Raw genomic sequence first — 15,121 nt, 5'->3', positions numbered from 1 at the left:
CTGTCCCCCAGGATGAAGAGCAGTGGCGTGGTCTTGGCTCACTGCAACCTCCACCTGCCAAATTCAAGATATTCTCCTGCTTCAGCCTCCTGAGTAGCTGGGATTACAGATCCCTGCCACCACACCCAGTTAATTTTTGTATTTTTAGTATAGACAGGGTTTCACCATGTTTGTCAGGCTGATCTCGAACTCCTGACCTCATGATCCACCCATCTTGGCCTCCCAAAGTGCTGGGATTACAGGCATGAGCCACCACACCCGGCCCTGGCCTTTTACTTTGGGTCTTTTTAGTCAGTCCCTTTTTCTGTCTGGTTGTGTCCCAATTCCTTTTTGCCCCCCAGTTGTTCCTTCTGCTTTGGGTAAGAAAAATAATTCATATTTCATGTATTATTTTCAAGTCAGCATGATTTTGAGTTAGGTCCTCTCTTATGGAGTAAGTGCATGGACCTTCTTTTTTTTTTTTTCTTTTCCCCAGAAAGAGTTTCGCTCTTGTCACCCAGGCTGGAGTGCAATGGCACGATCTTGGCTCACTGCAACCTCTGCCTCCCAGGTTGTAGCCATTCTCCTGCCTCAGCCTCCCCAGTAGCTGGGATTACAGGCCTGCGCCACCACACCTGGCTAATTTTTTTTTTTTTTTGTATTTTTAGTAGAGACAGGGTTTCACCATGTTGGCCAGGCTGGGCATGGACTTTTTAATAATGATTAGTAATCTCAGAAAATCTTTCTTCTTACTTTTAGAGGAAGCACTATCTGGAGAAATGAAAATAAGGTCTTGAATTAAAATACCTGATTCGGCAATAAGGGTTAGGCTTATTTAGTTTGAACGTCACTAAACTTGTGTATGTAAAGTACACGGAAAATGGCTGAGAAAAATTCTTCCCTTTCGAACAAAGAAGTCAGCATGGTAAAGACAGATATATTTATTTCATATGACAGCACGTTTCACAGGATATGTACAGAATGTCTGTGTACCACTGACTTTAATACTGTACTTCTATAAAGTTTATCATTATAAATATTGTATGCCACATAAGCAATAAAATCTTACATATAAACAGCAATCTAATATAGAGAACACAGAGTTCACAAAGAGATCTTAGTGTCTAACTTCTGCTCTGCTTTTAACAGAACTAGTAAATATTTAATAATACACAGAATAATGGCTAGTTATTTGCAGCATACCTTTAACTTTCATAACTTTGTGCATTTTCAGCAACTTGCCAAGTGTAATTTCCTGATAAAGGCTGGGCTGCTGATATGTATATTTTAGACAGTAGTTTATATCCAATAGGAAACATTGCTCACAGAACTGCAATTTGCACTAGTGAAGTTTACCTAACAATGAATTATTTTGCTAATGGAGAGCAAATACCATATACACTAGTCACATGGATGTTAAAGCCACAATTTCAACAAGTTAATTCACATTTTGAAGCATACTGCTTATAGTAATACTGCTGTTTAAAAGACACTACTGCTGAAATGATTAGAACCTCCAAAAAGCACAATATAAAACTCACAAGAGTTATTTCTAACAGCAAATCCTGGCTGTTAACAGAGAAGATTACTTCTATAAATATAGTATTTTGATAACATTTGAGCATTTAGAAAAATGCTTTTTTTTCCTAATAGATTTGCTTTATGTCTAAGTGCAGTGCAGTTTGCTGTGCTTTTAACATTTTACATATTCGTAGCCATGAACACTATTTTTTTATATTCCCTCAATGTACATCTTTAAAGGTTAAGTGTGGACATAGGAATTTAGGTGGACATATACAACTCTTTATATAAAAGGAACGCTGATGTAAGTCTTAATGGGTAAAGATGATTGTAATGGAAACTGACAAAGAAATAACTATTGCTCAAGGAGTTTTCTGATTGGTTTACTTAATGATATCAAAATACTACATTCTGTAAAAATTCTGTGTACTTCTTCATAAAATTAATAAAAGCGGGATCAGTTGCATATTGGCAGTGCAGGAGACAAAATCCACAGCTAATTTGAGGTATAGCCTCTAAAAACTTAAAGCAGCATCATAGATGTGTTATGTAGCCTCGTAAGAGGGGGGAGAACACAGTGGATATATCCCCAATTCAAAGCACTCAGGGGACGGCTGCTTTCCCTGCTAAAAGCAAAGTTCCAGAGCAAAAGCAGCAAAAAGAAAATATGGGAGGGATACAGGCAACGTACATTCAAATGTACGCAGAGAAGAGAGTACGGTTAGCTCTAATATTTCTCCTTGAACTTGGTGGTATGTGCCTTCCCTGCATATAAGGCCATAGTGCTTTTTTGGGAGCACTAGAATATCCATCCACTTGACAGTGACCACAAAATAGGCTGTTTCCAGCGGCAAGAACCTCCTCCTGGAGAAAAGCATATGAAGGCGCTGGAGTAAAAAGTAACAAGGTTGTGTGTATTTGAAGGTGTTGGGTGTGGAATGGTAGAAAATTTTGATTCTGTGGTGAGATTATTCTAGTTTTGAAAACAAAATTAATGAAAGGTCCAAATTACATTGCAGCCATCTTTTTGGTAATGTGATATTGAGAAAGGGACTCTCTTGGAACTTTTAGGTATAATTTGGTCTGAGTTATATCCTAGAAATTAAACTATGAATTGTGAAAATATATAAATGTATATGGAAGTATATGTGTTTGTATGTATTATATATGTACACATACCTATACTTTTTTCCTTTAAAGCAATGCCTTTCAAAACTGTTCACTGTAACCTTGGCAGCTCTTTGGTAAATACTCATAGATACCAATTGTTAACAAGTATGAGAGGGCTGGTGGAAATGTCAGCTGAAAGTTGGGTGGGCTTTTTTGAGATTCTTCAGAAGCCTGACCGAAAAGTTTCTGAATAAGGACTGTTTTCTAAAGTAGTTTTAAGCACTTTTTATGGCTACTACTGTCTCCTATTCATCCAAAGAGAAATACATCAAAACTCCAGTTAACAATGAGAAGGGTTTTTCCTTATTTCCAATATACACATATTCCAACTCTGTACACATCAAATAGTGGTGTTTTGTGAAGATATCAGTGCACTTACAATGACTTATTGCACATAATGAAATACGAATGCCCAATTCTCTTGGCTCTACCTGCCAAAAGCAAATACCCACTGTCTTCTGTTGCGTGGCGTTATCTTTCTGTAAAGTCCAGTGTGGGCGAAGCCTTAGAGGCCAAGGTCGTGAAAGGATCTACTGGAGGGCTGGTGCCAGGCAGGAGCAGAGGGACAGGAGGTGGAGGAGGTCTTCTTGATGGCAACACACAGAAAGAGACATTTGTACCTTTATTCCAGTCATCATTCAATGTCAGGTTGGAGCTGGAAAATGAACTTGGCTGATTACCCAGTAAATCTGAACAAGCTGACTTTGACTTCCCTTTCACACCAAAGTCCTCTTCTTCCTCAAAGGTTACCCATCCTTTTGGGTTGCTAATTGTTAATGTAGACTGCCCCTGTAGATCAAAACTTTCCTTAAAGCCATCAAGTGAAGATGAAGCCTTGCCTTCGTTATGACTGAGAGGCTGCAGAGAAGGGAAAGGATTGATAGTAACGGGCTCTTCTTTGGAGAACCATGAAGTTGCCTCTGATTCTTGAGACTCGGCTTTAAATGGGTTTCCAGGAGTAGCAGTCCTGTCACTGAAAGGATTTGTCCTGGTCAAGCCGGTAATAAACGGGTTTGGAGAACTTCGCATATTTTCCTGGGACTGACTCCGAGCTGGAATTGGAGGCATTGTTGGCATGCAACTCACAGAACTCAAAGTATTAACATTACTTTGCGTTACAGAAGGCAACTGAATCAACCTCTTTGGGTCTGGGGTTGGAACAGGTGACGTTTGAACAGATAGCTGAGCCTTTGATACAGCAAGCAGATTAAATGACAGATCTTCAAATGGGTCAATCTTTAACGGTGATTCTCGTTTGACACCAGAGATTCCATTTGTTTTTACCTGCGAAAGAAAGGGAGCACTGAAAAACCAGTTTATATTTACTTTTAATACCCCCCATTCTTCCTGTCTCAATTATTCTTCCCTTTTTAGGGGCAAGCATGTAAATTTAGAAACTAAAAAGTAGCTTTGTGTAGTTTGTTACTCTGGTGGTTTAAATAAGATGAAACAGCTACAATCTTTAAAAACTTCTTTCTAAATAAATCCTTTCTAATTAAATCAATTTTTTAAATCTCTCAAAATCAGAGCTTATTTCATTCATGCAAGTTTTGAAATGGTAAGAAGGAGAATTGTATAGAATTAACAAATTTGTTCATGCCCAGTTCTATCACATTTCAGTATGAACTTAAGAAATCCATACTTATGACTTACGGTGAATCTATATAAATAAATTTCCAACACCCATCTATGATGATGATGATGTGGTTTCATTGTTCTTTTAAGTATGTTTTCATTTAAAATTAATGTTACTATGGAAATTCAATTTTATAGATAAAATAAATTCTATTAGCATATTTTATTCATAAGATGAAGACTCCATATTTCCCTCTCCCTCTTCTAGTTGGAAAAATAAATTTTGAGAGTTCTTTGCTTTTTTTTTTTTTTTTTTGGAGACCGAATCTTGTGTTGTCACCCAGGCTGGAGTGCAATGGCACGATTTTGGCTCACTGCAACTTCCACCTCCCAGGTTCAAGTTATTCTTGTGCCTCAGCCTCTGAGTTGCTGGCACTACAGCCGTGTGCCACCATGTCCAGCTAATTTTTTGTATTTTAGTAGAGATGGGGTTTCACCATGTTGCCCAGGCTGGTCTCAAACTCCTGAGCGCAGACAATCTGCCTGCCTCAGCCTCCCAAAGTGTTAGGGTTACAGGCGTGAGCCACCACGCCCGGCACAGCTGACTTTTAATGCAAGCTCTCCTTTGTTGAATAAACTGAGTAATGTGAGGCTGGGTGCGGTGGCTCACGCCTGATTAATCCCTGCACTTTGTGAGGCTGCGGCGGGTGGATCACCTGAGGTCAGGAATTCCAGACCAGGCTGGCCAACATGATGAAACCCCGTCTCTACTAAAAATACAAAAAATTAGCCGGGCATGGTGGTGCACGCCTACAATCCCAGCTACTCAGAAGGCTGAGGCAGGAGAATCGGAGAACCGCTTGAACCGGGGAGGCAGAGGTTGCAGTGAGCTGAGATCGCGCCACTGCACTCCAGCTTGGGCAAGAGCAAAAACTCTGTCTTAAAAAACAAAACACAAAAACTGAGTAATGTGGCAACTTTCTGTAAAAAAACTGACCCTCCTGTCTTGTAAAAATGTTCCAAAACAGATACACTATTAGTAACCAAATGCAACCATTGCTTAAAACCAGAGGGAAAAAAGTCCCATTTTCTATTTGGTTTATGAAATCTACAACCACAATGAAGATGTGCCTAGAGTGGAGCCTGGTCCCCTCTATGTGACAGAGTTGGCTGTGAACTGTCATCAGTAGGAAGAGTGCTTGGAATTCCTTCACTCTTGCCCTAAATCCCTTGGTCCCTACTCCATAAAGAAGCTGGTTGGAGTGGAGCACAGCCAAGGGACTGAGCAAAGCCAACTGATCAGATGAAGGAAAAGAACTACGATTCTGGCATCATGGGCAAATTAGCTTATCAGGCATTCATTATTAATTTTGAAAAAAATGTACATAATTCTTAAAACTAGAGTAGATGACTTGGACACTTATACTAACTTAAGAAAACTTCAGGGTTGGATAGGACGGCCCAAAAAAGAAAATTCAGTTCAAGACTGGCAATGTAATAAAATGAGCACTGCCCAACAGGAATCTGGATAGTTGTTAAAGCAAAATAACTATACTTTCATGAAATATATTGGAAAAAAACAGCAGCAGTCTCAATAAAATGTAACTGCATATTATGAAACAGTTACTGCTTAAGAATAAGGAAGGATGTTCACTTGTAAGAGGAAATGGTGTGGATGACTTAAGTGAATAACTTTCAAGTATCTGTTTTATTCAACTATCCTAGAATATGCTTTATAATTGGTTGAAAAAGTATACTTTTCTTCAAACTTAGTGTGATAAATTTGTACAAAATTAAAGAGAAAACATGTCACAGACTTTAAACTGTATTCTAAATGTCTTAGGTAAGTAGATCTATATGTGGAAATGTACTTACAAGGAAATTTATATAGCTATTATAAAATTAACTCTGTATTACCAAAAATCTCTGGACTATTTATAGTTAATATAAAATGGAAATATTTGAGTCTGAGACAAAATTCTCCTATGGCAGATAGAACCGTCTGCAACACAGACATTAGAGGAGAGGAGAATTTCGTGCTCTGCCAGCTTAGAATAGAAGTCACCTGCTGCATAAGTGCTGCACATTTGAATATCTTTATTTTCATATATAGGAAAATTTTTATTTCAAAATATGTTAATTTGATAGAATCAGGATCATTTTTCCCAGACTTGAAATTACAATGACAACCACATCACTATTCATCACATTAGAATTAATTTGTAATCTAAGCAGGATTTGTGATGACAATATTAAAACTGGTGCTATTTTTACAGAGAAAGGTGTTGGAAGGCCCTTTAAATAATCCTGTTATACTGCTAACTTTTGTCTTTCTAAACCATCAATTCTTCCTTACCAATAACAATCTTGCTACTAAAACTATTTGAAAAAATATTTCCCCCAAATATTTTTCCTAAAAAACATACTGAATTTTGTGTTTATGTAATTACATAAATGCCATTGTTAAAACCAAGAACCAATCTGCTTTTGCCAAAAAGGCCTTCATATACCTAAATCTTACTTTCTTGAAGTTACACTTTTTAGTTTTGTTAATTTTTATTTAAAAATGAAGCAAAAAGTGGTAAAGCATTAGCAAGAACAACAACATGGTTCCTAAAATCCAAAATACTAAGAAGAAGAAAAAGCAGGTTTTATGGTATGATAGAATTTATTAATGGAGACAGGTGGTTTTAAAAATGGGTGCAACTTTAGATGTATGAAGAAGAGATTCATACATCTAATGTGTTGAGACGGATGAAAACACATGTAAGATTGATAAATTGTCAGATACCTGTTACCCTGATGGTTGCTCCTGCTTTGAGAAAGGAAACAGACATCAAAGGAAAGAGTTAGGAGGATAATCCGAGATCAACCAGCAACCCTAACAATTCAGTCAACAAAATACTTTCTAAGTTACATACAGAATCCAAAAGCAGCAATATTTGCAGGTTGTAACATAAATTCAAAAGACAATTCCAATTCCTTTTGTAATTTTGTTGAATTAGGGTCCAGACTTTAGTTTTGTCTGAGGTTGATTACTAACCAGTTCAGTTTTGTTATTCCAAAAATAATACTCCAAATGATTTCAGAGTTCTACAATATTTTAAGCAACCTGTTATGGACTGAGTATTTGTGTGTTCTCCCCTCCCAAATGCGTATGTTGGTTCCATAAGCCCCAGTGTGATTGTATTTGGAGGTGGGGCCATTGGGAGGTAATTAGAGTTAGATGAGGTCATGAAGGTGGGACCCCATGATGGGATTAGTGTCCTTATGAGAAGAGACACCAGACAGCTTGTGCAAGTGTGTGTGCCTGCTCTCATTCCAGGCACCACATGCAATGAGACGGCGTGAACACACAGTGAGAAGGTGGCTGTCAGCACGCCACAAAGAGCGCCCTCACCAGAACTCAACCATGCTGGCACCCTGATCTCGGACTTCCAGCCTCCAAAACTGTGAGAAAATAAATTTCTGTTGTGTAAGCCACCCAGTCTATGGTATTTCTTATGTCAACCCAAGCAGACTAAGACACAGCCTTAGGATAGCCTAGGGATGTCATTATTAGAGAAAATGGCAATGTAATGGTACAAAATGATACCATTTTTGGTACATACTATTTTGCAAAAAGACCATCCCACTGAAAATTAGTATTCATTTTAACAAAATGGTCAGCATCTAGCTTGTTTTATCTTACTCAAATTTTCTGAAAAATTATACCCTTAGTATCATTAATTTAATTCATAACATATTAGTTGGAACATACAAGAAACTTGTACAAGAAATTTGGAATTTACCTTTGTTTAAAAATGAAATCATAATCCCTCTACAATATACCATTATTTTAAAAAATCTAATATCCTCCAAAAACAGTTTTGAGGTAAATCTTCTCCAATATCTAAACGTACTACTAAACAGCAAAACTAATTTTGACAATTCAGAGACATCATCCTGAAATATATTAAGTACTTTAGAATTCCCTGCTTAGTAAACGTGAGACTCTTGTTTAACACTCAAGAGTTTTGTGTATCAGCTCTGGCAGTGGATAGGAGATCAGGAATAGGTTTATACTGAGAAGTACAACGTTGCTGTATCCTCCATTAAATGGATCTAGATTGCTGCGATTTTTCTACCAGGTCTCATAGTAACAGTACAGCAGTGAGTTCAGTTCCTTTACTTCCAGTTGCATTTCCTTATTTCTGGCTCTTAGCTGATAAAGATGACTAAGATGCTGGAAGTCAGATAGATAACTGAGGATTTTTTATACTTTGTAAAGGATGTATGACATGTTATATAATCACTCAAATTAAACGAATCTCTTCCATACAAAATTAAAAAGTCAAAGAATAAATAATAAAAAGTAAAACTGGGTCATGTACGTTATGTTTTAAATACCTTGTAGATTTGGAACAGGATAAGTAAAGACTTGTAAAAATTACAAATGTTCAATTCTAAAACTATTCCATCTCATTACAAAATATTGAATTTGTCATATTTAAATATCTCATCATCAGGTTTGAAAATCTTGTATATTTTTCAACTTACAGCTACTTCCAATAATTTTTAAATTTTTTTTTTTTTTTTTTTTTTTTTTGAGACAGAGTCTCGCTCTGTCGCCCAGGCTGGAGTGCAGTGGCGCAATCTCGGCTCACTGCAAGCTCCGCCTCCCGGGTTCACGCCATTCTCCTGCCTCAGCCTCCTGAGTAGCTGGGACTACAGGCGCCCGTCACCACACCCGGCTAACTTTTTGTATTTTTAGTAGAAACGGGGTTTCACCGTGGTCTCGATCTCCTGACCTTGTGATCTGCCCGCCTCGGCCTCCCAAAGTGCTGGGATTACAGGCGTGAGCCACCGCGCCCGGCAAAATTTTTTATTATTTTTAAAATAGGCATTATTTTATGGTTCAAAATTCAAAAGGTACAAAAAGATAAAAAGACTCCTCCTCACCTCCCTCCTGGTCCCCCAGCATTGGGCATTCCCTGGAGGAAACTGTAACCACTCTGTGATCCTCACAATGACACTTTGCATGTAAAAAAGACCCCACCCTCCAAGAAAGGTGTGTCTGTGTATCTAATATTAAGGAGTTTGGTATCAATGACAGAGGCAAAAAGATACTTCGGGATTTGAAACAAATATCTTTGTCTTTTTGATGAACTGACAACCACAAGATTCAAGAACACAATCTAAGGGCGCACACACAAAGCATGTGCGTCGGCCACCAAATTGCTATACTCACTTCAATGAAAAACATAAATCAAAACAATGGAAAGTTTTCTGTGAAAATGATACGTGTCTTAAGATGATTTTATAATGATAACTACAATCTCAGCTGACAGTCTGCACTTCCGGAAGTTTTTCAGAGTACTTTATCTACTTTCTTATTGGTCTAAGGACACTTAAACCATCAGAGTTCTAGTAATTATGGCACACATCTACAATGAGACGGATGCCCTAAAGCAGTCCTAGAAAGCTCAGAGTGGCTAGCTGAAAAAGTTTTTTGCCCTTCAATTACATTTTAAAAACTACAACAGTATACATTACAAGAAAATAAGGAAAAAAATCACTATTGACTAAAAATGGATTAGCAGAAAAAAAACCCATTCTTTGAAGGAGTTCTGCCATTATTATATATTTTCAGCATCCTCAATTTTTTTTTTCTTCTTTTCTTTTCTTTTTTTTTTTTTTTTTTTTGAGATGGGGTCTTGCTCTGTCGCCCAGGCTGGAGTGCAGTGGTGCAATCTCAGCTCACTGCAACTTCCACCTCCTGGGTTCAAGCAATTCTCCTGTCTCAGCCTCCCGAGCAGCTGGGACTACAGGCGCCCACCACCACGCCTGGGTAATTTTTGTATTTTTAGTAGAGACGGGGTTTCACCATATTGGTCAGGCTGGTCTTGAATTCCTGACCTCAGGCGATCCACCCACTGTGGCCTCCCAAAGTGCTGGGATTACAGGCATGGGCCACTGCTCCCAGACTTCCTCCTCAATTTTCTAAACTAAAAAAATGTAGCACGCTTTTTGGTATTAACCAGCTTAGAAGAACATTTATTTTTCTATATTATATATCCTTCAACTTTCACAAATGTTACTTAATAAACGCTAACTGCTAACATTATTCATATTGTATTGAGTCATATTTACTTTAACATCTGTTTTCACCCTATAGACACTTAAGAAACTGTTCACTTCTGCCAACTAGCTGGAAATACCCATATGTTTGTAAAAATAAATGTTAACTACTACTTATTAATGTGCTTAAGGGACATGGCCAATACATATTATTTCTGTATTTCAGATCTTTCCAAAGTGTAAAAGACATTTTATTTATTTATTATTATTTTTGGAGGTACAGGGTCTCACTGTGTCACCAGACTGGAATGCAGTAGAGCGATCATGGCTCACTGCAGCCTCGACCTCCTGGGCTCAAGTAATCCTCCCACCTCAGCCTCCCAAGTAGCCGGGACCACAGGTGCATGGCACAATACCTGGATGGTTCTTTAATTTGTAGAGACAAGGTTTCACTGTGTTGCCTAGGCTGGTCTTGAACTCCCAGGCTCAAGGGATCTGCCCACCTCGGCCTTCCAAAGTGTTAGGGTTCACTCATCTCACAGTTTTTTCAGAAGAGTGTAATGAGATACTTTAAGGAAAGATCACTTTGAAAATTCACAGTAGGCTGGGCACAGTCGCTCACACCTGTAATCTCAGCACTTTGGGAGGCCAAGTGGGCAGATTGCCTGAAGTCAGCAGTTCAAGACCAGCCTGGCCAACATGGTGAAACCCTGTCTCTACAAAAAATACAAAAATTAGCCGGGCATGGCGGCAGGCACCTGTAATCCCAGCTACTCAGGAGGGTGAGGCAGGAGAATCGCTTGAACCTGGGAGGCGGAGGTTGCAGTGAGCCGAGATCACGCCACTTCACTCCAGCCCAGGCAACAGAACGAGACTTTGTCTTAAAAAGGAAACAACAACAACAACAAACAAACTTATATATATATGTATTAAATTAAAAGGGAAATTAAAACTCTTCTTTTACTTCTTATAACAGACAATAATTAAAATAGGTACGTTCAAAGACTAAACCATATGCATCAAAGATAGTATTTTGTGTAACAAATGAGACTTACTTGCGGTTGTGAGGAAGCTTCTGAAGGCAAGCTATGGGATGACCTGCTTCGAGGTGGTGGTTGTGGTGGGGTTTCCAAATTTGGCTGGGGGCCAGACTGAGGCATAGGTGCTGCCATAGGGACAAGAGGCTCCTGCAACCTTTGAGCAGGTGGGGCCAAAGAAGACTGTGGAGGAAAAGCAGCCTGAGGCTTCAGTGGTTCAGGAAGGAAAGTTGAACCTGAAAAACCAGTGGTTGTCAGACGTTAGGTGTATTCTAGAAAACCACGTTTTTTTCCTTCTTTGGTGAAATGTTAGGAGAATATTCTAGTTATTTCTTCCCCCAATAAGTAGCCTCATTTCTTGTGGTATAATGAAGGAAGGATATATCTATTTGAATACGTTGTAGAAGGTGGGAGATGACAGAAGGAAAAAGAGAAAAATACATACCAAAACCACTATAGTATTTCTAATATAGTACCTACCTTTCTTTTCTCTCAATTTTTAAAGATTTTTGGTTTTTGAGACAGGGTCTTGTTCTTTTGCCCAGGCTGGAGTGCAGTGGCGTGATCACGGCTTACCACAAGCTCAACCTCCCGGGTTCAAGTGATCCTCCCACCTTAGCCACCCGAGTAGCTGGCACCACAGGCATGTGCCATCACACCTGGCTAATTTTAGAGTTTTTTATTTTTTTACAGACGGGGTCTCACTATGTTGCCCAGGCAGGTCTCAAATTCCTGGGCTCAAGCAATCCTCCTGCCTCAGCCTCCCAAAGAGTATCTACCTTTCGACGTTTCTGATGTTTTGCTTTGGCTTTCAGGAGTCAGTCTTCCAGCAGATGCCCGCGCATGGCTCTGTGGGGCACTGATAACTCCAGCACGAGGAGGAATCATCTACAGATGGGAAACATAACACTTGAGACATTTACTTACCTTCCACAGGTAAAATTCTGTGAAAACATTTGCTTTTGCATCTCATTTACTTTCTTCTATGGTATTAGTCCCTATCTTGTCATTTTAAGGGTTCTCTACCTGAATCCATATAGTGATGAATTTTAAAATCTTCCTGTTTACTTCTGACTGTTTACCATCTGCCAGACATTATGTTAATTAAGCACTGTATAGGCATTTCCATTTCATCTGCAAAATATCCCTCAGAAGTAGGTATTATTTTATCATCTCTATTTTAAATTAACATGAAGAAATGTATACAACTTGCCCAAAGCCACGCAGAAAGCAGAGCCAGGATCCAAACTCAGGTCTGACTAGCTGCGGGGCTAGGGTTCTTAACCATGTGCAATGCTGTCTTCATGGAAAAAACTGGGATGATTTTAAAATACACAAGGAGACAGAGAGACATATACCTGAGCAACTAGGAGACTTTGGGGAAAATAAACACCCTGAGATTTGTTTTTTTTTTTTTTTTTTTTTTTTTTGAGATGGAGTCTCACTCTGTGACCAGGCTGGAGTGCAGTGACACAATCTCTGCTCACTGCAACCTCAGCCTCCTAGGTCCTGGTCATTTTCCTGCCTCAGCCTCCTGAGTAGCTGGGACTGCAGGTGCCCACCACCACACCCAGCTAATTTTTTGTATTTTTAGTAGAGATGGGGTTTCACCATGTTGGTCAGGATGGTCTCAATCTCCTGACCTCGTGATCCACCTGCCTCAGCCTCCCAAAGTGCTGGGACCACAGGCGTGAGCCACTGTGCCAGGCTGAGATTTGTTTTTTAAGATGTGGGGTCTTGCTATGTTGCTCCAGCTAGACTTGAACTCCTGGGTTCAAGTGATCTTTCCACTGTAGTCTCCTGAGTAGCCAGGACTACAGGTGCATGCCACTGCCACCCAGCCATATATATATATTTTTAAACACAGAAGTACAACTTTTGAATGACTAACTCAATATTCCGAAATAAATACACTGAAAAGACTCATCAGTGAAAAATATTTTTTTCTATTTTCATATGTTTGCTGAAGGATCTAAGCTAACAATATTTATTTTAAGCAAAATATGAACTTTTAAACTCAGAAAAATCCTGACTTTCTTTTCCTGTACTTATGGTATTCAATAGAATAAAGAAAGTTCTTCTGCCCAGTGTGGTAATGGAATCAGTGAATGGCAAATTTCCCTTTTTTTGAAAAAGGAGGATAAACATTTGAATATTACACATAAAAAAGAACCTTCAAATTATTAAGTGGACAGCTACAACAGAAAAGACAAAAAACTTCTATGTTCATAGGAAGTAGTTTTTTCAGTTCTCACAATCTTAATAATCTTAATTTCTAGGTATAGTAACAGCTCTCAGTTTCCTACTCTTCAGATATGGGCCTCTCAGTAGTCCCAAGTTCTACTGGACTAGCCTAAGTCACTGCTTACTGGTTTTTATTTGCTCTTTCTCTCTGTTCTTGATTACCTGTTACAGTCCAGAGAAAGTTTTCAAATAATAAAAAACCTACGTGTATAAGAGAACATATAAACATACAGAAAAGACACATTCATCAGGTAGAGAAAAATCCTGCAACACCATCAACCCTCCTATTTCTAACACCTTTACGGAATATGATGAATCTGATCAAGAAAAAAAACAAAAAGAGAAAAAAAACCTTTGGAACCAGTTTTACTATACTGTATTTATTTTTTTTCCTGAAATGTAATTAAAATCCTTTTTTAAAGAAGGATTACTTTATATCTTCATTACTTAGGTAAAATGATAAAAAGCTGCCCAAATCCATCATCTCCTCATATACTGAGACTCTTAAGATATTTACTTAGTGACCATAATTGTTTTAAGTCTATCACTTTTATCCAAATAGTGGCATTGGTTATTTTTGAAGAGTGTGTTAAAATGTTAGAGAGTTGGGCAATCATCAAGTGCGATCCCCTCATTTTAGAGCCGAGGAAACTGAGGCCTTGAAGGTCACATGATTTCTCCAAGGTAACAGAACTGACTAGTAGTAAACAGGACTTAAAGCCCAGACCCCTTGGCTCCAGGCAAGGTCTTACCTACCGGTCTGGCTGTACTGTATCCAGCAGGTCCTGGGCCTGCAAGTCCTCCTTGAGGTGAAGGCTGACTGCGTCCTGGAACAAAGACATCACATATTTAAGTTTAAAACAATAAAAAAGAAACCATGTACTTATATTCCAAGTGTGTATTTCATGGTCCAGTTTTGAGGGTGAATAGCTACATTCAAGTGTTTTTACCTATGTTATCTTTCCGTGTTGTTCCAGGGCTTTTGGGTGCTTTGAAGCAAGAAGGGAAAAAAACAATTAGTTTCAAGTTAACAATTAAGCAATATTGCATAACATCAGCTTGCTGTTCTGCTTCATTACCAGCACAAATGGGGGCTTTGGATAATGATGAAGGGTATTATCAGTCCTGAATGAAATACTCCAAAAAAGAGAAAAATTACAATATTTAGAGAGACCTTTATGGGAGACAAGTGGTGACTTTAGTTTGATATCTCACTCATGGGGCCACTTTTAGGGTGGCATTCCCCATAGAGCTCTCTTTTGTGAACCCTGAAAACATACAGCCAGCTGTGCGAATGGTCACAAGATGTGGCACTGCTGCCCCTTCGAGTCTGGCAGACAAGTGGCTCCTGAGCAACAGACAGGACTGCATTTGTCAAGTTACACAAGAGGCTACTAGTAGCACTACTTTAGGGCTTCACACTGTGGATGTCATTGTGGACAAGGTTATCTTATGATGAGATCTTTCGGATTTCTATAACAAAATCCTATCATTAAGACAGAAGACAGGCATATGTCATTACCAAATATCTGCCT

The 15,121-nt window shown here is 38.7% G+C and overlaps 1 protein-coding gene across 19 annotated transcripts in view; it reads right to left on the bottom strand.

The window, feature by feature from the left end:
* Positions 1–905: 905 nt before the first annotated feature.
* The window catches only part of SYNJ1 (synaptojanin 1), a 102,029-nt gene continuing 87,813 nt past the window's right edge, over positions 906–15,121 (bottom strand). For 10 of the 19 annotated variants that reach the window (XM_050786007.1, XM_050786008.1, XM_050786012.1 and 7 more), the window contains 5 exons: positions 14,537–14,575; positions 14,343–14,413; positions 12,122–12,230; positions 11,361–11,578; positions 906–3,954 (listed from right to left, as the gene is read on the bottom strand). In XM_050786007.1, the coding sequence (XP_050641964.1) occupies positions 3,142–3,954; positions 11,361–11,578; positions 12,122–12,230; positions 14,343–14,413; positions 14,537–14,575 (1,250 nt within the window). In that variant the 3' untranslated portion in view covers positions 906–3,141. Of the gene's footprint in view, positions 3,955–7,033; positions 7,061–11,360; positions 11,579–12,121; positions 12,231–14,342; positions 14,414–14,536; positions 14,576–15,121 lie in introns of those variants that run through there. The other 9 variants (XM_050786026.1, XM_050786019.1, XM_050786024.1 and 6 more) reach the window with 5 other exon arrangements.

Source organism: Macaca thibetana, chromosome 3 (genome assembly GCF_024542745.1).
Source record: "Macaca thibetana thibetana isolate TM-01 chromosome 3, ASM2454274v1, whole genome shotgun sequence".
Taxonomy (NCBI): Eukaryota; Metazoa; Chordata; class Mammalia; order Primates; family Cercopithecidae; genus Macaca; species Macaca thibetana.
Note: the sequence above shows the minus strand (reverse complement) of the source record. Positions and strands in the feature narration are given on the sequence as shown.